Source organism: Eretmochelys imbricata, chromosome 1, assembly GCF_965152235.1.
Source record: "Eretmochelys imbricata isolate rEreImb1 chromosome 1, rEreImb1.hap1, whole genome shotgun sequence".
Lineage (NCBI taxonomy): Eukaryota > Metazoa > Chordata > Testudines > Cheloniidae > Eretmochelys > Eretmochelys imbricata.
In genome coordinates this window covers 346,791,897-346,812,846 of record NC_135572.1, presented here as the reverse complement: position 1 = coordinate 346,812,846, position 20,950 = coordinate 346,791,897, and the positions used below count along the sequence as shown (strand labels likewise).

The window sequence follows — 20,950 nt, the reverse complement described above, 5'->3', positions numbered from 1 at the left end:
GTGAATAAATTTTTTGGAAGCTTTCTCTTATCAAAGTAAAATCTTCACCTTTCAGTGATCAGGTAGACATCTGAAAACCTTCTTCAACTGTGTTTGAGAACAGTCTTTTGAATCCACAATGTTTGAATTTAATTCTACTCTGCATATCAGTTTCACATGGAAATATTCCCTGTACTCATTCAAGTTAATCTTTTAATATATTTGAAAATGGCTATCACATTAACTAGTGAAAGTCTGTAAATTAAATGCTCTTTTATTGGTACTAGATGTGCAAGGTTCATATTACTTTATAGAAGATAGATTTCATGGGCATTTGGTCATTTTTTAAATGACATTTTCTTTGACTCTTTGAAAGCTATGAGGGAAAAATGAGCTTGCTACCTTACATTGTTCAGCTGCCCTCTGCTGGGGGGAATCTGGAACAGCTTGAGTGTGTCATAAATCATAGACTGGTGGTAACAAAGATTCTCTTATTGTTCAAGTGGTCAGGGGTCTCTGCCTTTTGCCGCTGTAAAGTTGTGAATGGTCACAGTATATGGCATATTGACAACTGGGAAGTTCCCACATGCTGAGAGATCTGTTTCTCTGTATCTGCAGATTGCATAAATCAATTGTGTGTGTACGTGGGATGGGGTGGTTATAAATCTGCATAGACATTCATTTAGCTGGCAGTCTTTAAAAAAAATACCCAGTATATCAAGGGTTAATAGTGAATCTTGACTGTTATATAGCTAAGTGCCAGCCTATGAACTAATGAATATCTGTGTACTTGATGTACCTTGTTCTAAGAAAGAAACCTGAATTTAAGGGGTTGGGTGAGAATGGACCATGATTGACAGAGATGAGTTATGGTAAGTACTAGACTGCAGAGGTTTATAATTAGTCACGCTATGTTGGTTTAAATAGATTTAACACCTGGTTGTTAAAAAGAGTAAATTGATTAATTGTTTTAAAGCAGCGATGTTATTGAGTTTCCCCAGTGTCTGTGTTTCTTAATAGAGATTAGACATTAATATGGATTTACAGCATCATCTCTGGGGATGTTCATTCCAACAATAGGCAGAAGTGAGAGACTATATAAAACTAAAGGAAACTATATGTATTCCAACTTTAATTTGATGGATAATTTTGTTTTAATCTTCTTGCTTTTTTGTAACATCACTTAGATGACGATGATCGTCTTATTATTAATTTGCAGCTTCTACAGCAAGCAACTTCCTCCAGTAACTTGGGTGCCTTCAGCGGCATTCAGCAAATGGCTGGTGAGTTAAAAATCATTTCATTTTGGCCAATTATATTTTATTTTCTTAGGCTCTTAAATTCTGTTATCTGTAATGATCACATGATGTTAGTCTTTGTATATAAAATGTGTTGTGTGTATGAGCAGGGGGCAACTCATGATTCGGATTCAGTCCTTCTTTCAGAAACTGAAATTCAGCTAACCGCTCCTCGATTGTACAAACAGTTTGTCTTGCATTAGTCACCTGCCATTTGTCCAGAGTAACCAATTGTAAATTGCAGGAGACCTCTTAGTTCCTGCAGCTATATCCTACCTAGTAAAAGTGGCAATAAAGCAACAGCAGGATTACATTTTAATTTCCAGTGAGATTTCTGTGGCCTGAAAATCAAATTAATGGCAGCCCTCAAACATTTTAATAATAGGTGACAAATAAAAATGTTCTGACCTTCTTAATGAAACCCAAGATTACAGGCCTACCATTGATACAAGCTTGCAGTCTTCTTTTTATAATCATGGGAAATTAACTGGGTGCCTTTTTGACTTCAGAACCCTAGTTGACAAAATTACACAACAGAAGCTTTTATGAAAAAGTATAATCTTTGTTCTGAAGGAAAAAAGAGAGAGAGAAAGAAAAAAGAAAATCAAAGTGTAAGCATATTTGAAAGCCAGCTAGTTGGAGGATTTCTTGGTAATGAGCTGTGTGCCAGTAGTAAGTGATGTGTAGTGATTAGTAAAAGGTCTCTCCCACTGTGTGACCTGCCATGCTGATACCCTAACTTAACATGATGCTAGAGAAGGCAGCATGTGCAGTAAATCAGACCACAGATGCACATTATGCCTGCCGTGAGGAACTGTTAAAAAGCTTTTTTTTCCTTGCTTGATTTAAAAAAAAAAAAGGTATTCTAGTTTATTTTAATCATGAACTCAGTGAATCAATGAAATGTAGCATTGGACTTGCTTTACCATCACAAAACAACTGCTGAAATATTTGTGTGTCTTTAGGAACATTTTTTAATACTCTTTTTTTTTTAATCCAAGTCTTTAGCTTCTTCTGGCTTCCCTTTGAATGAATCTTGAAATACTTTTTAACAAGTATAGATATACCGCATGATATAGCCATACTGCATAGGTATTCTCTGCTCAGTCGTTACATTATGCCATTATTGCAGTGGCATCAGAGACTAATGTGAATCTGCTGTCTGACAATATAAATTGGCCTACAGATGACAATATCCCTGAATTATTTTCTCTTCCTCAGACCTGCTGGCAGTGCTTGCTGTTTCTATTATGTTACACTTACAATCTAGCATTTTTCTCATAAAAAAAAATCTTAATATGATAAACAGAGCAGAGTCATTCAGTAACATTTTCACAGTTGGCGTTTTTGGAGCTGGCTTTGAGCTCGAGGATTGTGTTTAATCTTTCATATTTGGTTAGCTCTACAGAATGAAAAAATTGAGAGACCCAAGGGGGGGAAAAAATACTCAGGGAGATTTTTCTGTGTAGCATACTCTACCGTACTTGTATCCAAGTAGGTTCCCATTGTCTGTTGTTCATGGTTATTGTAGGTTTAGTTTTACCTCTAATAACTGAACCATACCTGGACTGAAATTAGGGATTTACCTAGGGTGACAGCAAATGTGAAAAATCGAGACGGGGATGGGAGGTAATAGGAGCCTATATAAGAAAAAGACTGTCCCTATAAAATCAGGACATCTGGTCACCCTAGATTTTCCTCAGATTAATCCTAGGGTGTCTCTCAATCCAGTGTATGAATCAGTTATGCATAGTAGGCCATTTAATCCAAGGAAATTATCTTCTGAGGTCATAGTGGCATGTCATGTTTATTAGAACGATGTACTACTTCAGCCAAAGGCTAGATTTCTAATGGGTCCATATATTGGATAATAATTTAAGAACTGTATGTGCCTCCTGGAATGTTTTAACAAGGCAGTTTTCTTACTTGCATATTAACCGAATTTAATGCTTTTTTGAGTTTACCTTTTCGTCTCCAGAAATGCAGGGCTCTTAAATTTCAATGTCCAAGGTCAAATTCATGATGTTAAATTTCTCTCCATGCTACAACTCTATACAAAAGGGCAAAAGGCTTAGCACAATTGCATCATTAAGTTTGAAAGTTCAAAAGTCGTATATTTTCCCCAAGTTTCAGGTTTCTCCTGGAGCATTAGCCAATTTACATTGCACAGCCACTATATTTGATAGTATACTTTAATAATAAAGAGTAATTTATTAAGGTTTACAAGAGACAGAAGAATTGAAAATTCTAGGTGTGTGCAACATGGGTGGGTTAATATTGCTGGAGCATTGATCTCACAACCTTAATGTAGCATAAGAGCTAGATTTGTTCCTTTTCTCAAAATGTATTTTTAATTACATCCTATCCATACATCTTACACAAATAAATATAATAATATTCATTTCCAGCTGATATGGAGCTTGTGTGTTAATGCTGGACTAGCTTTTCTTAAGGAGGAAGAAAATCTAGAAGCAATCAGCTAAGATCCCAAACAAGCTCCACGGTTAGACCTTACAAGTTCTTTGAGTGAAAAAATGTTCATTTTGAATCAGATCTCTTGCCCCCCTCCTTGTGTTGATTTTAGTGGGAAGAGTAAAATACTACTCAACATGAGCAATGATGGCCAACTCTAATCTTAAATTTACTGTACACGTATGTAGCACCTAAAAGTATTTCTGTTAGCTCAGTCCTGCACCTTTAAAGTCAATGACTGTGTTTTCTGTGGCTTCAGTGGATCTAAAGCCCATTGAAATCAATGGACGTCTTTCCATTAATTTAAGTAGACTTTAAATCGGGCACCTAATTCTCCAAAGCATTTAAGTGTGTGTCTAAAGTCCATTAAAGTAGGAAAACACTTAATATGACGAGCGTCGTCAATATCCCTTTTGCTGTTTTAATAGCATTGCAGTCTTGATTACAGGAGCTATCATTGTCTTGCCAAACTCTGCTTTATTGTTCTAACATAACACATGCACATACTTATGTCACTACTCTCAATTATACTGTAGTCTTTTTTCCACTGACTACTGTAATGCTTAACAATTTAAAGGCACTGCTTTTACTTTTATGCATAATATTAGGCGGCAGTGTATGGATTGTACTTGCTCATTGTTTGTGGGGAATGTCCATAATGCGGGTGAAGCAGATCACGTGATTTGATTGTCTAATAAAAAAATACAAGCTACAGTTAATGACTGTTCAAGCCAGAGAGTTCCCCTCTTCAAATGTATACAAGTTACATTGACAACCTGATGCAAAGCTCAGTGAAATCACTTGGATCTTTCCATTGACTTCAGTAGGTTTGGATCAGATCTTAAAAATCTGATTTACATTAGGTGAGCTACGTTAACTTACTAGTTTTAAAAGTACATTGAAGATATGACGTAAGATTTTACATTATGTGACAGAATGCCAGGTGTTTATGCCAGAAGAGATGTCAAAAAATATTTTTATTTTTCCCCATGAAGGTTTTCCATTATCAATACAATTAATTTCAAATATTTTGTTATAAATGTAAATAGATATATGCATATAGATATTAGGTATGTATACATGTGCATATGCATAGATACACACACACACACACACAGGGTTATATCGATTCAGTTGGATAGTGTGAAAGCAAAAAAATAGGTTGAAATAGAAGAAAGTGATCCATACTTTTGCATTTATCTTCTTTGGATTTCAGATTGATAAACGCTGTCCAGCTGGGCCTTTTTCTATTTTCTAACATATGTTCCTAATCCTTTTGAAATTCTCTCATGGTTCGGTTTAAGATTTGGGCTGAGCTTCTGACTGGTCCTGATTTTGATTCAGTTAGGTTCACCCTTTCCCTTTGACCTGAGCTAGGTTTCCTCTGACTCCGTGGGAGCAGACAGGTGAGAGAAATTCCACAAATTTCTGCTTACTGAGTGTTCGCTTAATCACTCCATTGGCTCGGAGGATCTTGAGGGAAGGTGTAGAAGCCAGGACCTTCTGCATAGAGGCGCTGTGCTTTCTCATTGGCTCTCACATCCTTTCCCTCGGCTCACTCCTTCGCAGCACTTTTCCAATTGAAGCATACTAGCCAGGTTTCTCCTCCTGGGCCTTGCCCATAGGGCCTCTTTAAAGGGGTGTCCTGTTCAAAGTGAGACACTCCGTCGACTCCAGGAATAATGCTGTACCATGGCTGCTTCTTACATAGGCACAACTGAAAATGTTGGGCAAAGGGACTCAAAGCAATGAGGTCAAACAATTGCGCTTCCCCCAAAGGTGCCATTTAATCAAAGCCAATCAGTCCACATTTTCTAGATTTCATGATGAAGCTTTAGTTGACTTTTTGGAGAGCACACCATTGAAGGGAAAGGGTTTGTTCTCTAGTTAGTGTACACACAAACTCCTGCAAACAGGAGTGGCACAAGCACATTGAGGAGTCCACCAGCCCTCCATAGCCTGGGAGATTTGAGAATACAAAATGGACTCTTTGAGTTAGGTTCAGTCAGAAGGAAGGGACTGCAAGTCTGGCTGAGCTTTACGCCAACTGCGAAAGGCCTGGAAGAGGCTCCTTATTCCCTCTCCCATATTGGGCACTCACATAAAGACCAAGCAGAATGTAGCAGGAAAGCTTTGACTCAGCAAAGCACTAAAGCATGTGCTTAATGTCATTCTTATTCAGGAAAACACGTAAGCACACACTTAACTTTAAAGCACATGTTGAAATCCCATTGAGGTCAATGGGAAGTTACTGAATTCAATGGGACTTAAGAATGTGCTTCAGTGCTGTCCTAAATAGGGATGAATTTAATATATGCTTAAATTTAAGCATGTGCTTAAGTGCTTTGCTGAATCGGGGTCTCAGTGGTTAGAAAAAAGTAAAGTACTAAATATTAAATAAACAGCTGTTCTAAAGATGGATTCAAAATATATGTGATTTGGTGGAGCTAGAAATCTGAATTTTCAATTCTATCCATCTTGACTGGTGCTTGTAATTTCAAGAGCACTATTCTGGACCTCTCCCTATCCCAAGTAAAGTCCTTGGAAATCTGATTCAATTTTTTAAAATAAAAATCTGGAGTGTCTGATAACATCAGTGTGAACAAGTAACTTACTTTTTTGATCAGAGATGATCAACTGTACTTGCTTTGATCATTAGTCCATGTTTCTTAAATTTCAGTCAGGATTTAATGTAAAGGGAATAAACCCTATGTTTGGGGAAACTAACTAGGCAAAAGGAAAAAGGTAAATAAATAATTGGGCCAATATTACTGATTGTGGGGTGTCTCTGTGTTGGGGTGACGAAGGTGAGACACTATAAAGGACCTGGTCAGAAAGTGCTCAGGAACCATCCTCTGAAAATCAGGCCTCTTTAAGATGACCAAGGCTGGGCTCTAAACCAATGAATATTTTCCCAGAAAGGAAGGATTTAAGCAGGAATTTCTTCAAGATGAAGATGCAAGTGATCCTCAATTATTTTAATACTTACTAAATGTTTTGCATGTAAAACTGAAATAAGCATAAAAAGCTTTTAAAAATGGCCCATGATTCTGCTACGTCCTATACAAACAAGCCCCTGATCCTTACCACTTGCATTTATCACAAGGAGAAAAACTATGGTGACTAAAGCAAGGCAGATTGCCTTATGGCATGAATGTTTGCATTAGAGGTAGCACAAGACGTTGTAAAATGTAAATCTTGTGCTCTCAAATTTACCCGTGTTTTCACAGAACTGCATCTGTGACTGTGCAGCACTAAAAAAATTTCCTGCGAATGTGCTAATAGGCCTTATGAGAATGTTCTATCACCATCCATCTGTCACTTTTTAACAGGCCTGATTGGCAAGCACTTGTAACAACTGACATCTGTTCTTGCTTATTGATATGTAGATTTATGGTAATTGCCATGAACAATAAGATACGAAATTACCTAAGGTGAACATTAAATTAAATTTTCATGCCCCTATCCTTATAAATAATTTTTTAAAAAAAATCTTAAGTTTCAAGCAGGCATATTGTGCATCTGTTTTGTACATAATTTAATTGTGTTTTTTTTTAATTTGCCAAGTAACAAAATGAAAGTTGTGTTCCTTGTAGTTCTGACTATTTGCCAGGCTGATGGCACATTAGTATATACACATTATTAAAAATGGAATCAAATTGTAATGTGGTTCTAGCGCTTTATAAATCATTTTGCTTTAATTCCCAACATTTTCTCCATCATGAAGATGAAGAGTTCTTTCTTACCGAGGAGTTCTCTCCCTGCAAGTGGAAGTTCACTCTTTTTTTTTTTTTTTTTTAACATGCCTATGAGGCTGTTCTTCAGTGTTAAGCAGTTTGCATTTCTTCAGCAAGAGGTACAGTTGCTGAGCATGCAGCAGTTTCAAATAAAAAGAATCGAATCACTTTCTCTATAAGTTTGTTCCGGTGTTTGAGGCTGTTTTTAAAAACCTGTGTGATGTGAAAAGTATGGACTGCGGGAAAGGAGACCATGTGAAAGGATAGTGTGTGCCAGGCAGCAGACTAATCCCCAAAACTATACATTGGTTAGAGGTTAATTGAGCCGGAATCTACTTCTACTGTGTGACCAAATCGGCTGTTGGATCTGCGCATCAACAGTACTTGGTTCCATCTTCTGAGTTTGTTCTAGCAAGCTGTGATGTTGACACATTTCACATAAAGGAAAAAAGCCAATAAACAGGGAGCAGCAGTGATGATAAAACATCTGGAGGAAGTGAAATATAGTAATGATGAGGATAGATTATTTGTGTATTTTAGCCAACAGCCTTTGGCATGGGAGTGAGGAGATACGCCTGTAGATTTCATCAGTTCTACAGCACCCTGGGCACTGGGTGTGGTCTCAGCCTGTTATTAACATTTACACTCTTGAGTTCCACTCGGTTCGATTCTTTGGTTTTTTTCTCTAATGCATGATGACAACAACAAATGGATCTTTTCTGGAGGCCCCATAGCTGACACCACATAACATCTGAAGAGCTGGTTTGTGGCCAGTGTGTTGTAGTCACTTTTCCAGTGACACATGCAGGGTGGGGAGAGGACTTCTTTGATATATGTTTCTTGCTTCTTAATATTATTTTGGGTTTGAAGAATCTTCTGCTAGTGGAGGAGATCACCCTTTGCTTCCACAGGAAGCTAGTCTATCTGCTTCTTTGTGCTATAAAAAGGTTTTGTGAGATGGAGAGATATGGGCATTCATTTTGCCTCCACCTGGGTGCTAGACTGGCTCCCCAGGCTCAGGCGAGCTGTTACTTTTGGTGCTGCTGATTAGCCTTGTTTCTAATTCTTTGTGTTTTGTTTTCCTCAAGCACAGCATGTCTCTCAGGAATCATAGCCTTGCACCCATGTAGCTCTTCATTGGCCACAAAATAGAAAGCAATTGTGAATTGTTTACAATTCTTTTTGCTTACAAAACGAATTTCAGAGAAATCTGCGTGCATGTTGCGGAAATTGGTGGGATTCCACCAGTCAGAAGCTATCTCCTAAAATACTTTTCAGCATTGCTGTATGCATCTTTTTTCACCGCTATTTGGCAGTCTAAATTGTGAACTGTTTAAAAGTACCACGAGGAAGCATCACCACACACAAAATATAATTCAAATGCAATCTCCTTCTGATCACCAGCCAGTCCAGTGGAGAGAGAGGCAACCAAGACATGCTGCTTTATTGCGTATTTCTACCAGCCAGACCACAGAATGCCATTAACTGTGGCCTCCGTGAAGATTTGCATTGTTTACTGAAGTCTTGGGGTTGAGCTGTGTAGACTTCTAGTGGACCTGAAACTTTATGATGGGCACACTGGGGCCAAAGAGCAATCCAGAATGAAACCTGAGCCCACATCCCATCCTTCAAAATGTTTCCCATGCTTGCAAAGAGATGGAGTCAATAAACTAATAGGTCTCCTCTGTCTCTAAATTTGTGATCCACTGACTGAACTATTCTGGAGGCTCTCCGTGTAAATCAGAATTGTAGAACATATTTTACACATCCAGCCTCATTTAGTGGCAGATTGTGGGTGCCTATATGAGTTCACAAGTGTGTGAACAAGAGAATTCTAGGAGCTTCTCTCTCTCTTTCCTCCCCTACTTTTGTGTCCCTGGATAAGGGCCAGGCAAAATCTTTACCCTTGTGCTTCCTGAGAGCTAGGAGATGAGGGCCTCTAATGTCAGAAACTCTGGAAGATGGGGAGGGGCCATAGCCAGCTTCCCTCTCCATACCAGACAGCACAAACTTGTTTGTTGCAGGCTGTAAAAAACCATAAGCAGTGGCCCTGCTCTCCAAGAGGACTTGCACCTGCCTCCAGCAGGGACAACGTACCTCCCAATTCATCCCTTCGCTATCATTGCTGCAGTTGATGAGCAAGTATTCAGCTATGGATAATGTCCTAAAAAGATATACATAGAAATTTCAGATTATTTAGTGATGGACAAGCTCTTAAAGGCATGGATCAGCATAAACAAATGTGAAGCTTCCCCAAGCATCCTCACTTAACCAAACCTATGCATTGAAAAGTGCCTAGCCAAACCACTTTGTGTTGGAAAACTCACAAGGGCCATCTCTCATAAGAAATTTCCATTATTCCCTAGGTTTAGCCTCTTAGGAAACACTACTTGGTATACTTTAGTATTTCTTTGTCCTATCCCATCTGAAATGAAGAAATTCAAGGCTCAACCTTTTCAAAAAGTTCACCAAATTCTTTCATGCTTCAACAGAAGACTTGGTTGAAGAAGAGTTGTGTTTCAGGCTGTTTATTTTTTTTCAGACAGGTTTGCCCATCCCTAATTCTTTGGTAATTGTAAAGTTTCCATGTAAATAAATGACAGAGTTTTTAAAGTATTTTTGTAAAGCACTTTGAACGTGATGAGTGCTGTGTATAATCATGATAAAGCTCTAGCTTAAAAAGCTGAGCAAACTCAATGACGACCTGTGATTACAGGATACAGTAGTTACACCTAATTACCTTGGTTATTAGTCCCTTGTAATTAGAGTAGTTACCTGTTTTATTGTGCCTTGTAAACTATTATAGGTGATAGGGTTTGAGACAAACCTTATGGTTTATATAGTTCTTAAATTCTATGAGTAGTCATGAGAAAGGTTTTCCTCTGTTAGTCACTCAAAGTGTATGATGTTGGTCCCAGACTCCTCTAAGTGATGGATCTTCAGCCACATTACCGGTAAGATCATCCATCACCTACTTCTTTTTCTTTTTTTTTTTTGGTACATCCATTATTGAAAAGTGCTTGACACCCACAACTGGGGACAATTTTCAGAAGATCTCTGTTCTCAGTTAGACACCTCAATAAAGTGACCAGATTTTCAGAAGTTCTCAGCGTTTAGCGGCTCTGATGGTAGAACAATGGAACTTCTGAGTGCTGAGCATTTCTATGAGATTGGTTTCTAATGTCTAACCTAATTCTGTCGTGTGTTAATTTCAAGAGATTGCTGCTCTTTATTTGCCACCTGCTCTCAGTCTCTGTAAAATATCCCTCCTGCTCTTTTATTTTATTAGCTCTCAAATACTCATAGAGTGTTGTGATAGCCCCTCTTCTCATTTTCTCCAAGTCCATATTAAGTTCTCCTGCTCATATGGTCATAGCTTAATTACTCTGACATTCTCCTCCGGATTTCCTCTAATTTATCAATGTCCTTTTCATATGGCATATGCAGAACACCTGCGTGTGGCCAAACCAAGGTGCGGGAAAGAGGCATTATTTCTTTCTTTGTCCTACAAATGATGCCTATGTATATAGCTATGATGCCTATATATATACACACTTGGTACACCATTTTCATCTTTGAGCAGCTGCATCACATTGAGATTTCAAGTTCTTTGTCACATTGTTGTTCTTTAATCATTTTTCTTCCATTTTGCATGAGTGTTGTTTAGTATTTGTCTGTCAACAGATGTTCCATTTCATATTTATCTAAGTTAAATTCCATGTTTTATAAATTTTCCCCTCCCTTGAAGGTCTTTACATCATTCTGAAATGTAGATGTATCCTTCACTACGTCTCGTAAAGTATTGAATAAACTAACAAGTGGTTTTGGGAACCTGGATGGCTTACATGATGCAAAATGTTCTGCCTAGAGGTCCCCAGTTCAAATCTGGCCCCAAATGATAGTGACTGAAAATCATTACTGTCTGATATCTGTTCCGTGCTGAATTTGAAATGAATTGGATGGTCTCGATTCAGTTCCAAATAGACAGAAGGAATTTCCGGCAAAAATTGCTCTCACAATTGGCTATTGTTGTGTGGTAGACTAAGTAGAGAAGTGAAGAGGGGACCTGGGGATTGAACTTGATAAGATCCAAGTACCTCTCAAGCAATAACTAATTTACCTTCTCTCCACCTGCATGAGGTCAGGAAGTATTATTATCCCCATGTTTCACCCAGAGAGATTAAGTGACTTGTCACACCACAACTCTTTGACGGAGATGGGAACTGAACACAAATTTCCTGAGTTGTAAGACCGTGCTATAACAACAAAACCATCCACCCTCTTACCTGTAAGACAGATACGAGGCGTGTTGGCTGGCGCCAGTGTGAGGTGGCTTATTCTGCCCAGGCTCTTCTGGGAATGAAAGGAGAGTTTAAGTCACTGGTTAGACTGTCAATCCGGCAACCTTTACAAGTCTTACATTCCTTTACAATAAATACAACTTTTAAATCTCTTCATTAACCCTATTGCTGAAGCTGCCTTTTGTTCTCTGCGCAGGCATGAATGCTTTACAGTTACAGAATTTGGCAACCTTAGCAGCTGCAGCAGCCGCCGCCCAAACCTCAGCTACCACCACCAACGCAAATCCTCTCTCCACAACGACTGGTGCTCTGGGAGCCCTCACAAGTCCCGGTAAGAGTAGTTTGCTTTCCATTCAGATTCTGCATTAAAGACAGGAAGGAGAGCCTCAGAATGGTGATTCTCTATCTGTTTATCACCTCCAAAAGCAACGAACTTGCACATGAAAAGCGTGGAGGCTTTTTTTTTTTTATTGAGTAGAATTTTTTAATTAAAAATGTGTGTTTAAGCAGCTAAATAAGGCCTGGATTTTGCAAGTTGTTCCATGCAGGCACAGGGGTCTGCTCTGCCAAGCTCACTGCAGGATTAGGGGCAACATTGCAGCCTTACAACACCCAGCAGGCACAAGAAAACTCTAGCTGCATGAGGAACTCAGTGAGGTTTAACTTTTCAAAAAGAATCCAGAACATGAGCCAAGTCCTCTCATGCTAGAAAAAAAGACAAATTAAATTTGTTTCCTCTTTTTTCCCCCCTCTTGCCTTTTCTTTTTCTTCCTATGGTGCCTTCAGAGATTGCTCCTGCTGGTAACTGAGAGGCGATTATGGAAGTAAGACCAGATAAATAGTGAAAATCTTGCCAGATTCTGATCTCCATTACACTGGTGTAAATCCCGTATACAATAACTCCTCCTCATCTCCAAAGCCAGTGGAGGGTAGAGTTATTTACATTGGTGTAACTGGGCTGAGAATCTGCCCCCTTATCTGTGTTTATGGCAGGTCTAAAAACATTCATATCATTTTGGATGCCACTAAAGAACATTTCTGTTTAATCTTGTTTCTAAGTATATTCATCCCTCATGATAAAATAAGCTGTGGCACAAGGTTTGAGCTCAACCGCAAGGGAGGCAATCTTTGACATATGTTATAGGCAGAGATTGTAACACCACCTATTATTATTAACACTTCTATTATAAGACTCTGTTTTCAGTGGCTTTTACCTTTTTACCAGACTGTTGGACTGAATTTTTCCATGCCTGGTGTCTGCCTCAGGCTGAATGTGTTAGGAACGTTTCGGAGACAATGGTGCAGCCATTTCCAAGGATGAAGCTAGGGGGAAGAATTTCATTTTGCAATGTTAAAAAAAAAATAATAATACTTCTGCAGTCTTTTCTTTGGGAAGCTCTAGAACACTAGGCTTTGGAGTGGGGACTCGAAATTTGTCAGGGATGAGGCCTTTGTGTCAGAGATGTGTCTTTTTTTGTTTCTCTGGAAATCTGCCCAAATTTGGTCAAGTTTAAGTGTTCAAAAAAACCTCAGTTCAGACATGCCCAGTAGCGACTTGTTAGGGTATGTTTAATCACTTGAGCTGGAGGTATAGCTCAGATAGAAGTCTGCATGCTAGCTTTGCTCGAGCTAGCGCACTAAAAATAGAAATGTAGCCGTGTTGGCACAAGTGGGGGGATGGACTAGTCACCCAAGTAAGCACCTAGGATCCAAGGCGGGATTGTACTCAGGGAAGCTAACCCCTCCTGCTGCCTATGCTGGCTACACTTCTGCACTTGATCACACCTAATGCATTCATGTCTACCCAAGCTGTAAATTACATCTCCAGCATAAGTATAGACATGTACCCTTAGTGCTTAGCAGCTAAAATCTCTGAAGATTCCATCCTCCCTGAGCATGCTCCATCCCCAAACAGCTCCTAGTGCTCATCGGACTGCAAATATACCATTCCCACAAAGCAACAGAGCAGGATCCAACCCAGGGGCTATGGGGCTTAGAAAGACTTTCTCTTGAATTACTGCTTCTCAGCCAGGATGGGGCTGGGCATCAGAACTGATAGCAGAAAGCCTGTCTCTCCTGTGCTCTCAATGACACCCCTGCTGGAGCCCAGGCAGTGTGGAGGAGGAAGGTGCCTCCCTCAAATACAGAGGAGGCAGGAGCTAGACTGGGGGAAGGGGGCTGATGAGACCGGGACTATGGTGAAAGAGAGAGAAAACGTGACTTGAAGTTTGGGGGGGAGACTGGGACTGTTATGGCAAGAAAACTAGGACTGGGAACGAGTGGAGGTGAGAAGACACATCTGACCAGGAGCTAAGATGAGAAGGACAACAGGGACCAGCTAGATAAAGAGACTGGGACAAGGAGCCTGACACAGGGGAGACTGGGACAGAGACCGGGGCGTGGAGAGGGGAAATTAAGACTGGGAGCCAGTGGGGATGGGAAAAAAGAGGGCAAGGGAGCTTGATGCTGTGGGGAAGGCAGAGAGAGATTGGACAAGGAGTTGGTGTGGGGAGGCAAGGAAACTGGGAGTGGGAAAGGAAAGATACTGGAAGGGTAGGGAGACTGGGACTCAAATGGGGACCTTAGAGGGGGAGACTGGGTCTGAGGTGAGACTGGGTAGGCGAGGAGAATGGGCCTGGGCCTGGGACGAGGAGCCAAGGGGTGGGAAGACACAGGACTGGGACAGAGATGGGTTAGAGGGGATGGGAAAGAAGGGGTCAAGCTTAGGGGAACTGACAGAAGGGTCTGTGATGACTACCGGAACACACACTCCTCCTGGCATGGCACCCAAGCTTCCTGAGTCTCACTATTCTTTCTGCTGTCATCAAATCTGTGAAATCCACTGGCAAAGTGTGTGTCTCGCACGGCTGTCAGAAACTCTGTTAGCTCAATTGGTAGACATCTGTGCAGTAGATCTAAAGGTTCCAACCCTGCTGATGGCCCATGTTGGCAACTGTATGATGCCACATGATGCAATTTCTGTTTTTTTTCAGTTTCCTCTTTTAAAAACCTAGGAATTAACAAACAAAACACTATGTTAAAAGAACATTAAGGTTGCAAAGTCAAGCACGGAAAAGCTAGGAAATTCCATACTGAGGACCCTTGCCTTATTTGTTGCAGAACTTGGAAGTTGTGTAGTGCATGAGGCAGGGGACTGCATGAAGAGGAAGGACAGTCTCATGGTTAGGGCAGTTGAATGCTGCCCTGGAGAACTGGATTCTATCCCTGCCCTGCCAAACTACGTGATGCTGGGCAAGTCACTTAACCAAACTTTTCACAGGAGGTCACTATTTGTATTTTCATCGTGTTCTGGGTGCTCAACTTGAGACCCTGGAGTATGACTTGCACAAGTGCTGAGCACTCACAGGTGCAACGGAAGTCGATAGGATCTGTGCTTTGAAAAGATAAAATGTTATATAATGCCAAGGATCTGAAAAATCATGTTATAGGCATCTCAAATAAGCACCCACAATTAGTGGATACTTTTGACATTAATTTCTCTGTACATCAGTTCTCCATCTGTAAAATGGGGATAATACCACCCTTCAACAGGGGCTTTGTGAACCTACATTAATTAACGTTTGTGAAGCACTCAGATACTATCCTGATGAGTGCCATAGAAAATTCAATGAGGAAATGAATAGTTCTGAATTTAGAGCAGGGTTTGAATAGTGTGCAGTAAATAAGGAATGAGGCCACACAGTGAACAATGAGGAGAAAACAAAATATTCAATAGCTGCTCATTCAGTAAGCACCATTCATTTTGTGCACTGAATGAGACAGGGCTCCTCTGGAAAAAATAGTGTGATAATATAGTAAAGACTCCATTATCATGCGTATGTACAAAGGGGCTGAATTAAGGTTGCAGAGGCAACCTTAATTCTATAATGACTCTCCATGATGTCTGTGGTACAAACAGCTGTCTTGAGGATTCTATACACCATAGATTTTGGAGATGAAAAAGACTCCTCAGATCAACTAGTCCAACTTCTGCAAACATAGGATTGTTCTAAAGGGCATTTCCAAATGTTGCTTAACCTGAATAACTCCAGAGATGGGATTATTTACACTTCCCTTCCAATATTATTTAATGGCCTAATTAACCTTATTGTTAGAAAATGTTTTCTGGTATCCAGCCTAATTATTTGCTTGCATCCCACTTTTCCAATAGCCACTTTAAATGGTTCTTTCCCACACAATTAGAGCATTCTAAAAGTTAGGGATGGCCTATTTAGCTATCTAGCCCATATTGCTACCAAAGGATTGTTCACTACTGTATGTTTTTTGCTGTGTTGGGAAGACTGTGTTGAATGTCTGAATATATCCAGGCTTCTACTCGTATCTTAATCATCTTTATCACCTTTTTCTGGACCCCCTCCAATGTGATTATGCCTTCATTGAACTGGGGCACCCAGCACAGCACGCAGTGTTGCAAATGTATTTAATTCAATGCTACATGAAGATAGGCTAACCTATGTAGTTGTGCTTGTACTTCATATAATGCAGAATATATTGTGCAGTATATCACATTGTAAAATTGTATACATACATAGCTATTCAATTATATCGTAGCATCCGTGCTGAGCATCTCCTCGCATTTATCTCTCTCTGAGTCATATTGCCAGTGTTTTAGATTATATTTCCCAAAGCTATGTTGGTTTTGCATTTTTTGAGATAAAATTTCATTTTCTGATTCCTTCTGGTTTCTCTGATCTGGCAAGAAATACCTTAACTCTTCTCTACTTCCCTTGAAAAGCATGGAAGACTAAGACCTTATATGGGAATGCAGGGCTCCTCTATTGAGTCAGATGCTAAAGCCCTGAATTAAGAGGCAGAGTAATTACTCCACCCAGGAAGGAGGTGAAGTTTGGACACTCCTCAGCTAATGTAAATCAGCATAGCTCTGTTGGCTTCAGTGGAGCTCTGCCATTTTATACTGGCTGAGCACCTAGCCCAGAGACTTCCCTACGAAACCTGGGGAAGCTTTGGAAGAAGCCGGAGGTGGCCTTTTATTTCACCGTAATTTCATTTATAAAGCTGAGGGTACTGTACGGACGCTGTTTGCATAATACAAAACAAACATCCCAAATATGCAATAAAACTAAATACTAATGAGCGCTAGCGCTAAGAAAACAAACTTGCACCATTCCTGAAAAGCAAAGGGCCTAACAGTGGGAACTTGCAAATCCTCCTGGGAAAACAGGTGTTTTCAGATGATGGCTGTGAATGGGATGTGCTGAGGCAGATGTTTCAGATGGGATGAGTAAATACCTCCTAGGTGGCAACACAGTATGGGGGCCAGTGGTGGACCCTTAGTGGCAGAAACCATGATTTTCAGAAATGACTCATGATTTTGGGTGACATCTTGATGATTTTCAACAAGGGCTGAGCACCCAACCTCCCAAGTTAGGCACTCCCAAATCGCAAATCCCTTTTCAAAATCTTAGCTGGAGTTAATAGCCACAGGAAAACCATTTTCAGCATTTGAAAGCTTACTGTGGCACTGAGTGCATATTTAATAGTCTCCTTATGCCCATACGCACTCCACAACTAACCAACGATTGTTAAAATGTCCTTCCATTTAACCTTTCTTATCTGGTTCCACATTCTTCACCCTATTACATATTTTGTAAACCTGAACAATATCTTCATGGATTTTTCTCTGCTCTATGAAAAATACATTTAGTTCCATAAAGCCTTTTATAGTAGCACAAAGTGTTTCCATTAAAACTTGAAATAGATTGGCAGAAAACTTTTGACTCTGCCTTTCAGTACTGGAGGTTTTGTCAGAGGAATGGGGGTACTTCGGATCTAGTTTTCTTTTAATTGAATTCTCCAGTTTGTCTGGTTTAGTGGGAATAAATTATACTGTCTGATTACAAAGCCCAGAGTAAGCACAAGAAGAAATGTTTGTTTTTCTAGATAATACATTAAATCAGTAGGCCCTGATTCAGGAAAGCTCCCATATTCAGGACAGCTTCACTTTAAGTCCCATTGATGTCAAAATGCTGTCCTGAATAGGTATGTATGTACATAAATACTTTTCTGAACTAGGCCATTAATAATAGTCCAACACCACAAAAATTCAAATCCAGATTTATCCCCTATTCCTTCAAAGTTCATTTCATGCGCAGATCTAGGGTTTTGGTTCCATCCAGAAATTGGAGCTAGCAGTAAAATCTGGCATCCTCAAAAGATGGGTGTTTCAATTTGGACTCCTCTTTAGACCTGGTCCTGTGAGGTTCAGAGTGCCCTGGACTTGCACTGAGTTCTGCAAGTGCTCAGACAGACTTGGATCCACTCAGTGCCTAATGGAGACACAGGCATAGAGATGACCCCAAACCAAAATCTTGCCTGATATTTGAGGATGCCACATTTTGCGGCTGGCCCCCAAGAAGGCTTAATAGGACTTGAAAAGTGATCAGCATCTTGCAGGACCGGACCCTCTAATACTAACTGTTGAGTTTATATGAAACGCCTCCTTTCAAAGTTCAGCCAATTATCTATTTCAAAACAAAACTCTGCATTTTACTATAAACACAACCCAGTACAACTCCTAAATGGCTTTGACTCCAATCTATGAACATCATTCCCTTCCCTGCGCTGAACACTTTAAACCATTCTCTCTCTTTCTAAATACTTTCTCTTATGCTTCAGACAATATTAATCCAGAAAGGACAGAGACAATGCAATCCTCAAAACTATTAATTTTTTTATAATTGTAAATTTATATTTTCAATTTTGCATACCCATGGAAGTGTCTCCCTACAGCATTGTTAGAAATTATTTTTTAAAAGCCTTTGCTTAAAAAACATGAAAGATTAAGCTTTCATTTTAGAAAAAAAAATCCCCTCAGGCAATAAATAGGTTCTTTTGTCTAGTGGCCTTGGGAAAAAAATTAAAATAGCTTAAATTGCCTGTGGTTATAGAGTAACAGTTTTTTGCAATTATTAGATGGTAGTGGATAAAAATGAAAGAATAAAAACCAGGTAAATGCATATTACTCTTCCATAAGTTTCTCATGGGTCTTTAGAAGCCTCATTTAATCATCTTTCTTGTCTTTTATTTTGATATGATAATTGTTTCTTTTATTTACTTTAATCACCCCTATTTGGTTAATGAATTGTTCACTCTTTTTTTCCCCACTTGCTTGGAACACTTTTCTTTTTTAAACCATTGGAACTATATCAGTGTAGAGAGGCAATATTTTATAATGGTTAAAAAGTGGGAGTAAAAATCAGGAATCCTGGATTCTCTTCCAGACGGTGGCTAGATCTTATAAATAGATGCACTGGCACAGTTCCCAGGGCCTGCACAAAACGCCGGTAAAGTCAGTAGGACTCCACATGGGTTCCAGGGGGTACCCTAGCAAACGCATGTTCAAGAACAGGGCCTCTGCCTCCAATGCACTGTGTGACGCTTAGCTTGCCTTGATTTACCCACATGTAAACTTAGGGATAATAGAATTCACCTACCTCACATTGGTGGTGTTAGGTTTAATTAATGTTTACACAGCACTTTTAAATTCTCTGGTGAACGGTGGTGTATGAGCGCCCAGTATTATATAAACTGATATTATATTCCAGCAAATACACTACAAGATGGGAACATTTAGGCTGCACACAAAAGTCAGGAAATACAAAAGTACAATTTCACATACACCTTTAATTCTGCCCTCTTGCACATGTGCATCACAGTACAGTTTTTAATCGCATGATCCTGTACTGTTTCCTAAATATAATACAGTATACATTTTTTTCAACAGCCAGTAGCACTGCCCTCCCAGGTGACTGCAAAGGGAAGGGAAGAGGCAGCAAAGGATAGAGCTTATTGTACCTGCATACATGCACACAGTGCAATTTTCTGGTACCGGGGGGATAATGTAGCTAACTCAGAAGCTAATTGAGCGGTGCACATAAGTAGCCTTTGTATTCGATCAGATTTTCACAATTGTCCTATACTGCTATAGTAAATATGCAGTATGTTGTGTAAGAATAGTTTACTATGTACCTTGCATATAAATGACCTTCGTGGACTGTGAGTATACACTGTAAAGTACTACAGGATGCTAGAGGTATGTATCGAACATTGTAGAAAACAATTCTGTGGTGATGGAATGTTTTTGAGAAAGAGAAGATGATTCTGTGGTTACAGAATATATTATAAGTGCATATGGGTCAGTTAATTAGACATGCAAAGGTAATTACCCCTCCACAAGATATTTTATAGGATTGGAATGCAGGACCTTTTCAGACCCAAAGCACAAATCTCTACCACCTGAGCTAAGGGAGTAACTCTATTTGCTCCCAGCCATAGTAGTTTTATATGTGCACTGGCTGCTAGAGGGGAACATGACATGCACTCACTTTACGAGCATGCTATACGAACTTAACTTTGTCATTTCCTGACTTTTGAGTGCTTATCCATGCTTGCTGAAGGCCAGTTTCAGTCCTTACGGAAGTCAATGGGTAGTCTAAGATAGGTTTTTAATAACATTTTCTAAAATGTGTTTTTGTTTTTTCTTAAAGATGCATATTTTTTCTAAAAGTAAAATCCAAAAGGTTGAACTTCTTGGCTAAACAACACTGGAATGTCTTATTCCAGATACTGTACTTTATATCTTGTACTTTATATAGATACTTTATATCTAATGTCTTTATTCTGCTGGAGCGTGCAGCTTTTACAATATAAGATGAGCAGTGAATGAGGCATAGTTCCCTGAAAAACCTGTCTCATTCACTCTTCACCTACACCACACAGCTAAGCTGGCCCTGCATGCTCAGGTAACATGACTTTATCAGCCTGCATACTTGCAGCCTAGAAGGAAGTGTCTATGCAAAATATATTGTGTGTGCAAAGAATATGATTTTCAACAGGACATTACACTCAAATCAAAACCAGTTTGACTGTGCTTTTTCCATGCCAACGTTCAACTTTCTGGTCCCATCCATTTTAAGCAGTAGAGCTGTTATAAAAATAAAATAAAATATAAAAAGCTGTAAACATTTTTAATTAGGATAGTAAATAAGTTTTATATATATATATATATACACCCATACTCAAAATAAGCTACTTTTGGGCAGATGCCAACACTGGAAAATTTCATCCCCAAAGGAGGAAGTTTCTGAAAGTTATAAAGCAACTGAAAACAGGGGGTTAGAAT

The 20,950-nt window shown here is 39.4% G+C and overlaps 1 protein-coding gene across 7 annotated transcripts in view; it reads left to right on the top strand.

The window, feature by feature from the left end:
- Positions 1-20,950, top strand: part of CELF2 (CUGBP Elav-like family member 2) — a 689,087-nt gene that overhangs the window by 632,331 nt on the left and 35,806 nt on the right. For all 7 annotated transcript variants that reach the window (XM_077836746.1, XM_077836712.1, XM_077836729.1 and 4 more), the window contains 2 exons: positions 1,199-1,262; positions 11,984-12,118. In XM_077836746.1, the coding sequence (XP_077692872.1) occupies positions 1,199-1,262; positions 11,984-12,118 (199 nt within the window). The remainder of the gene's footprint in view (positions 1-1,198; positions 1,263-11,983; positions 12,119-20,950) is intronic.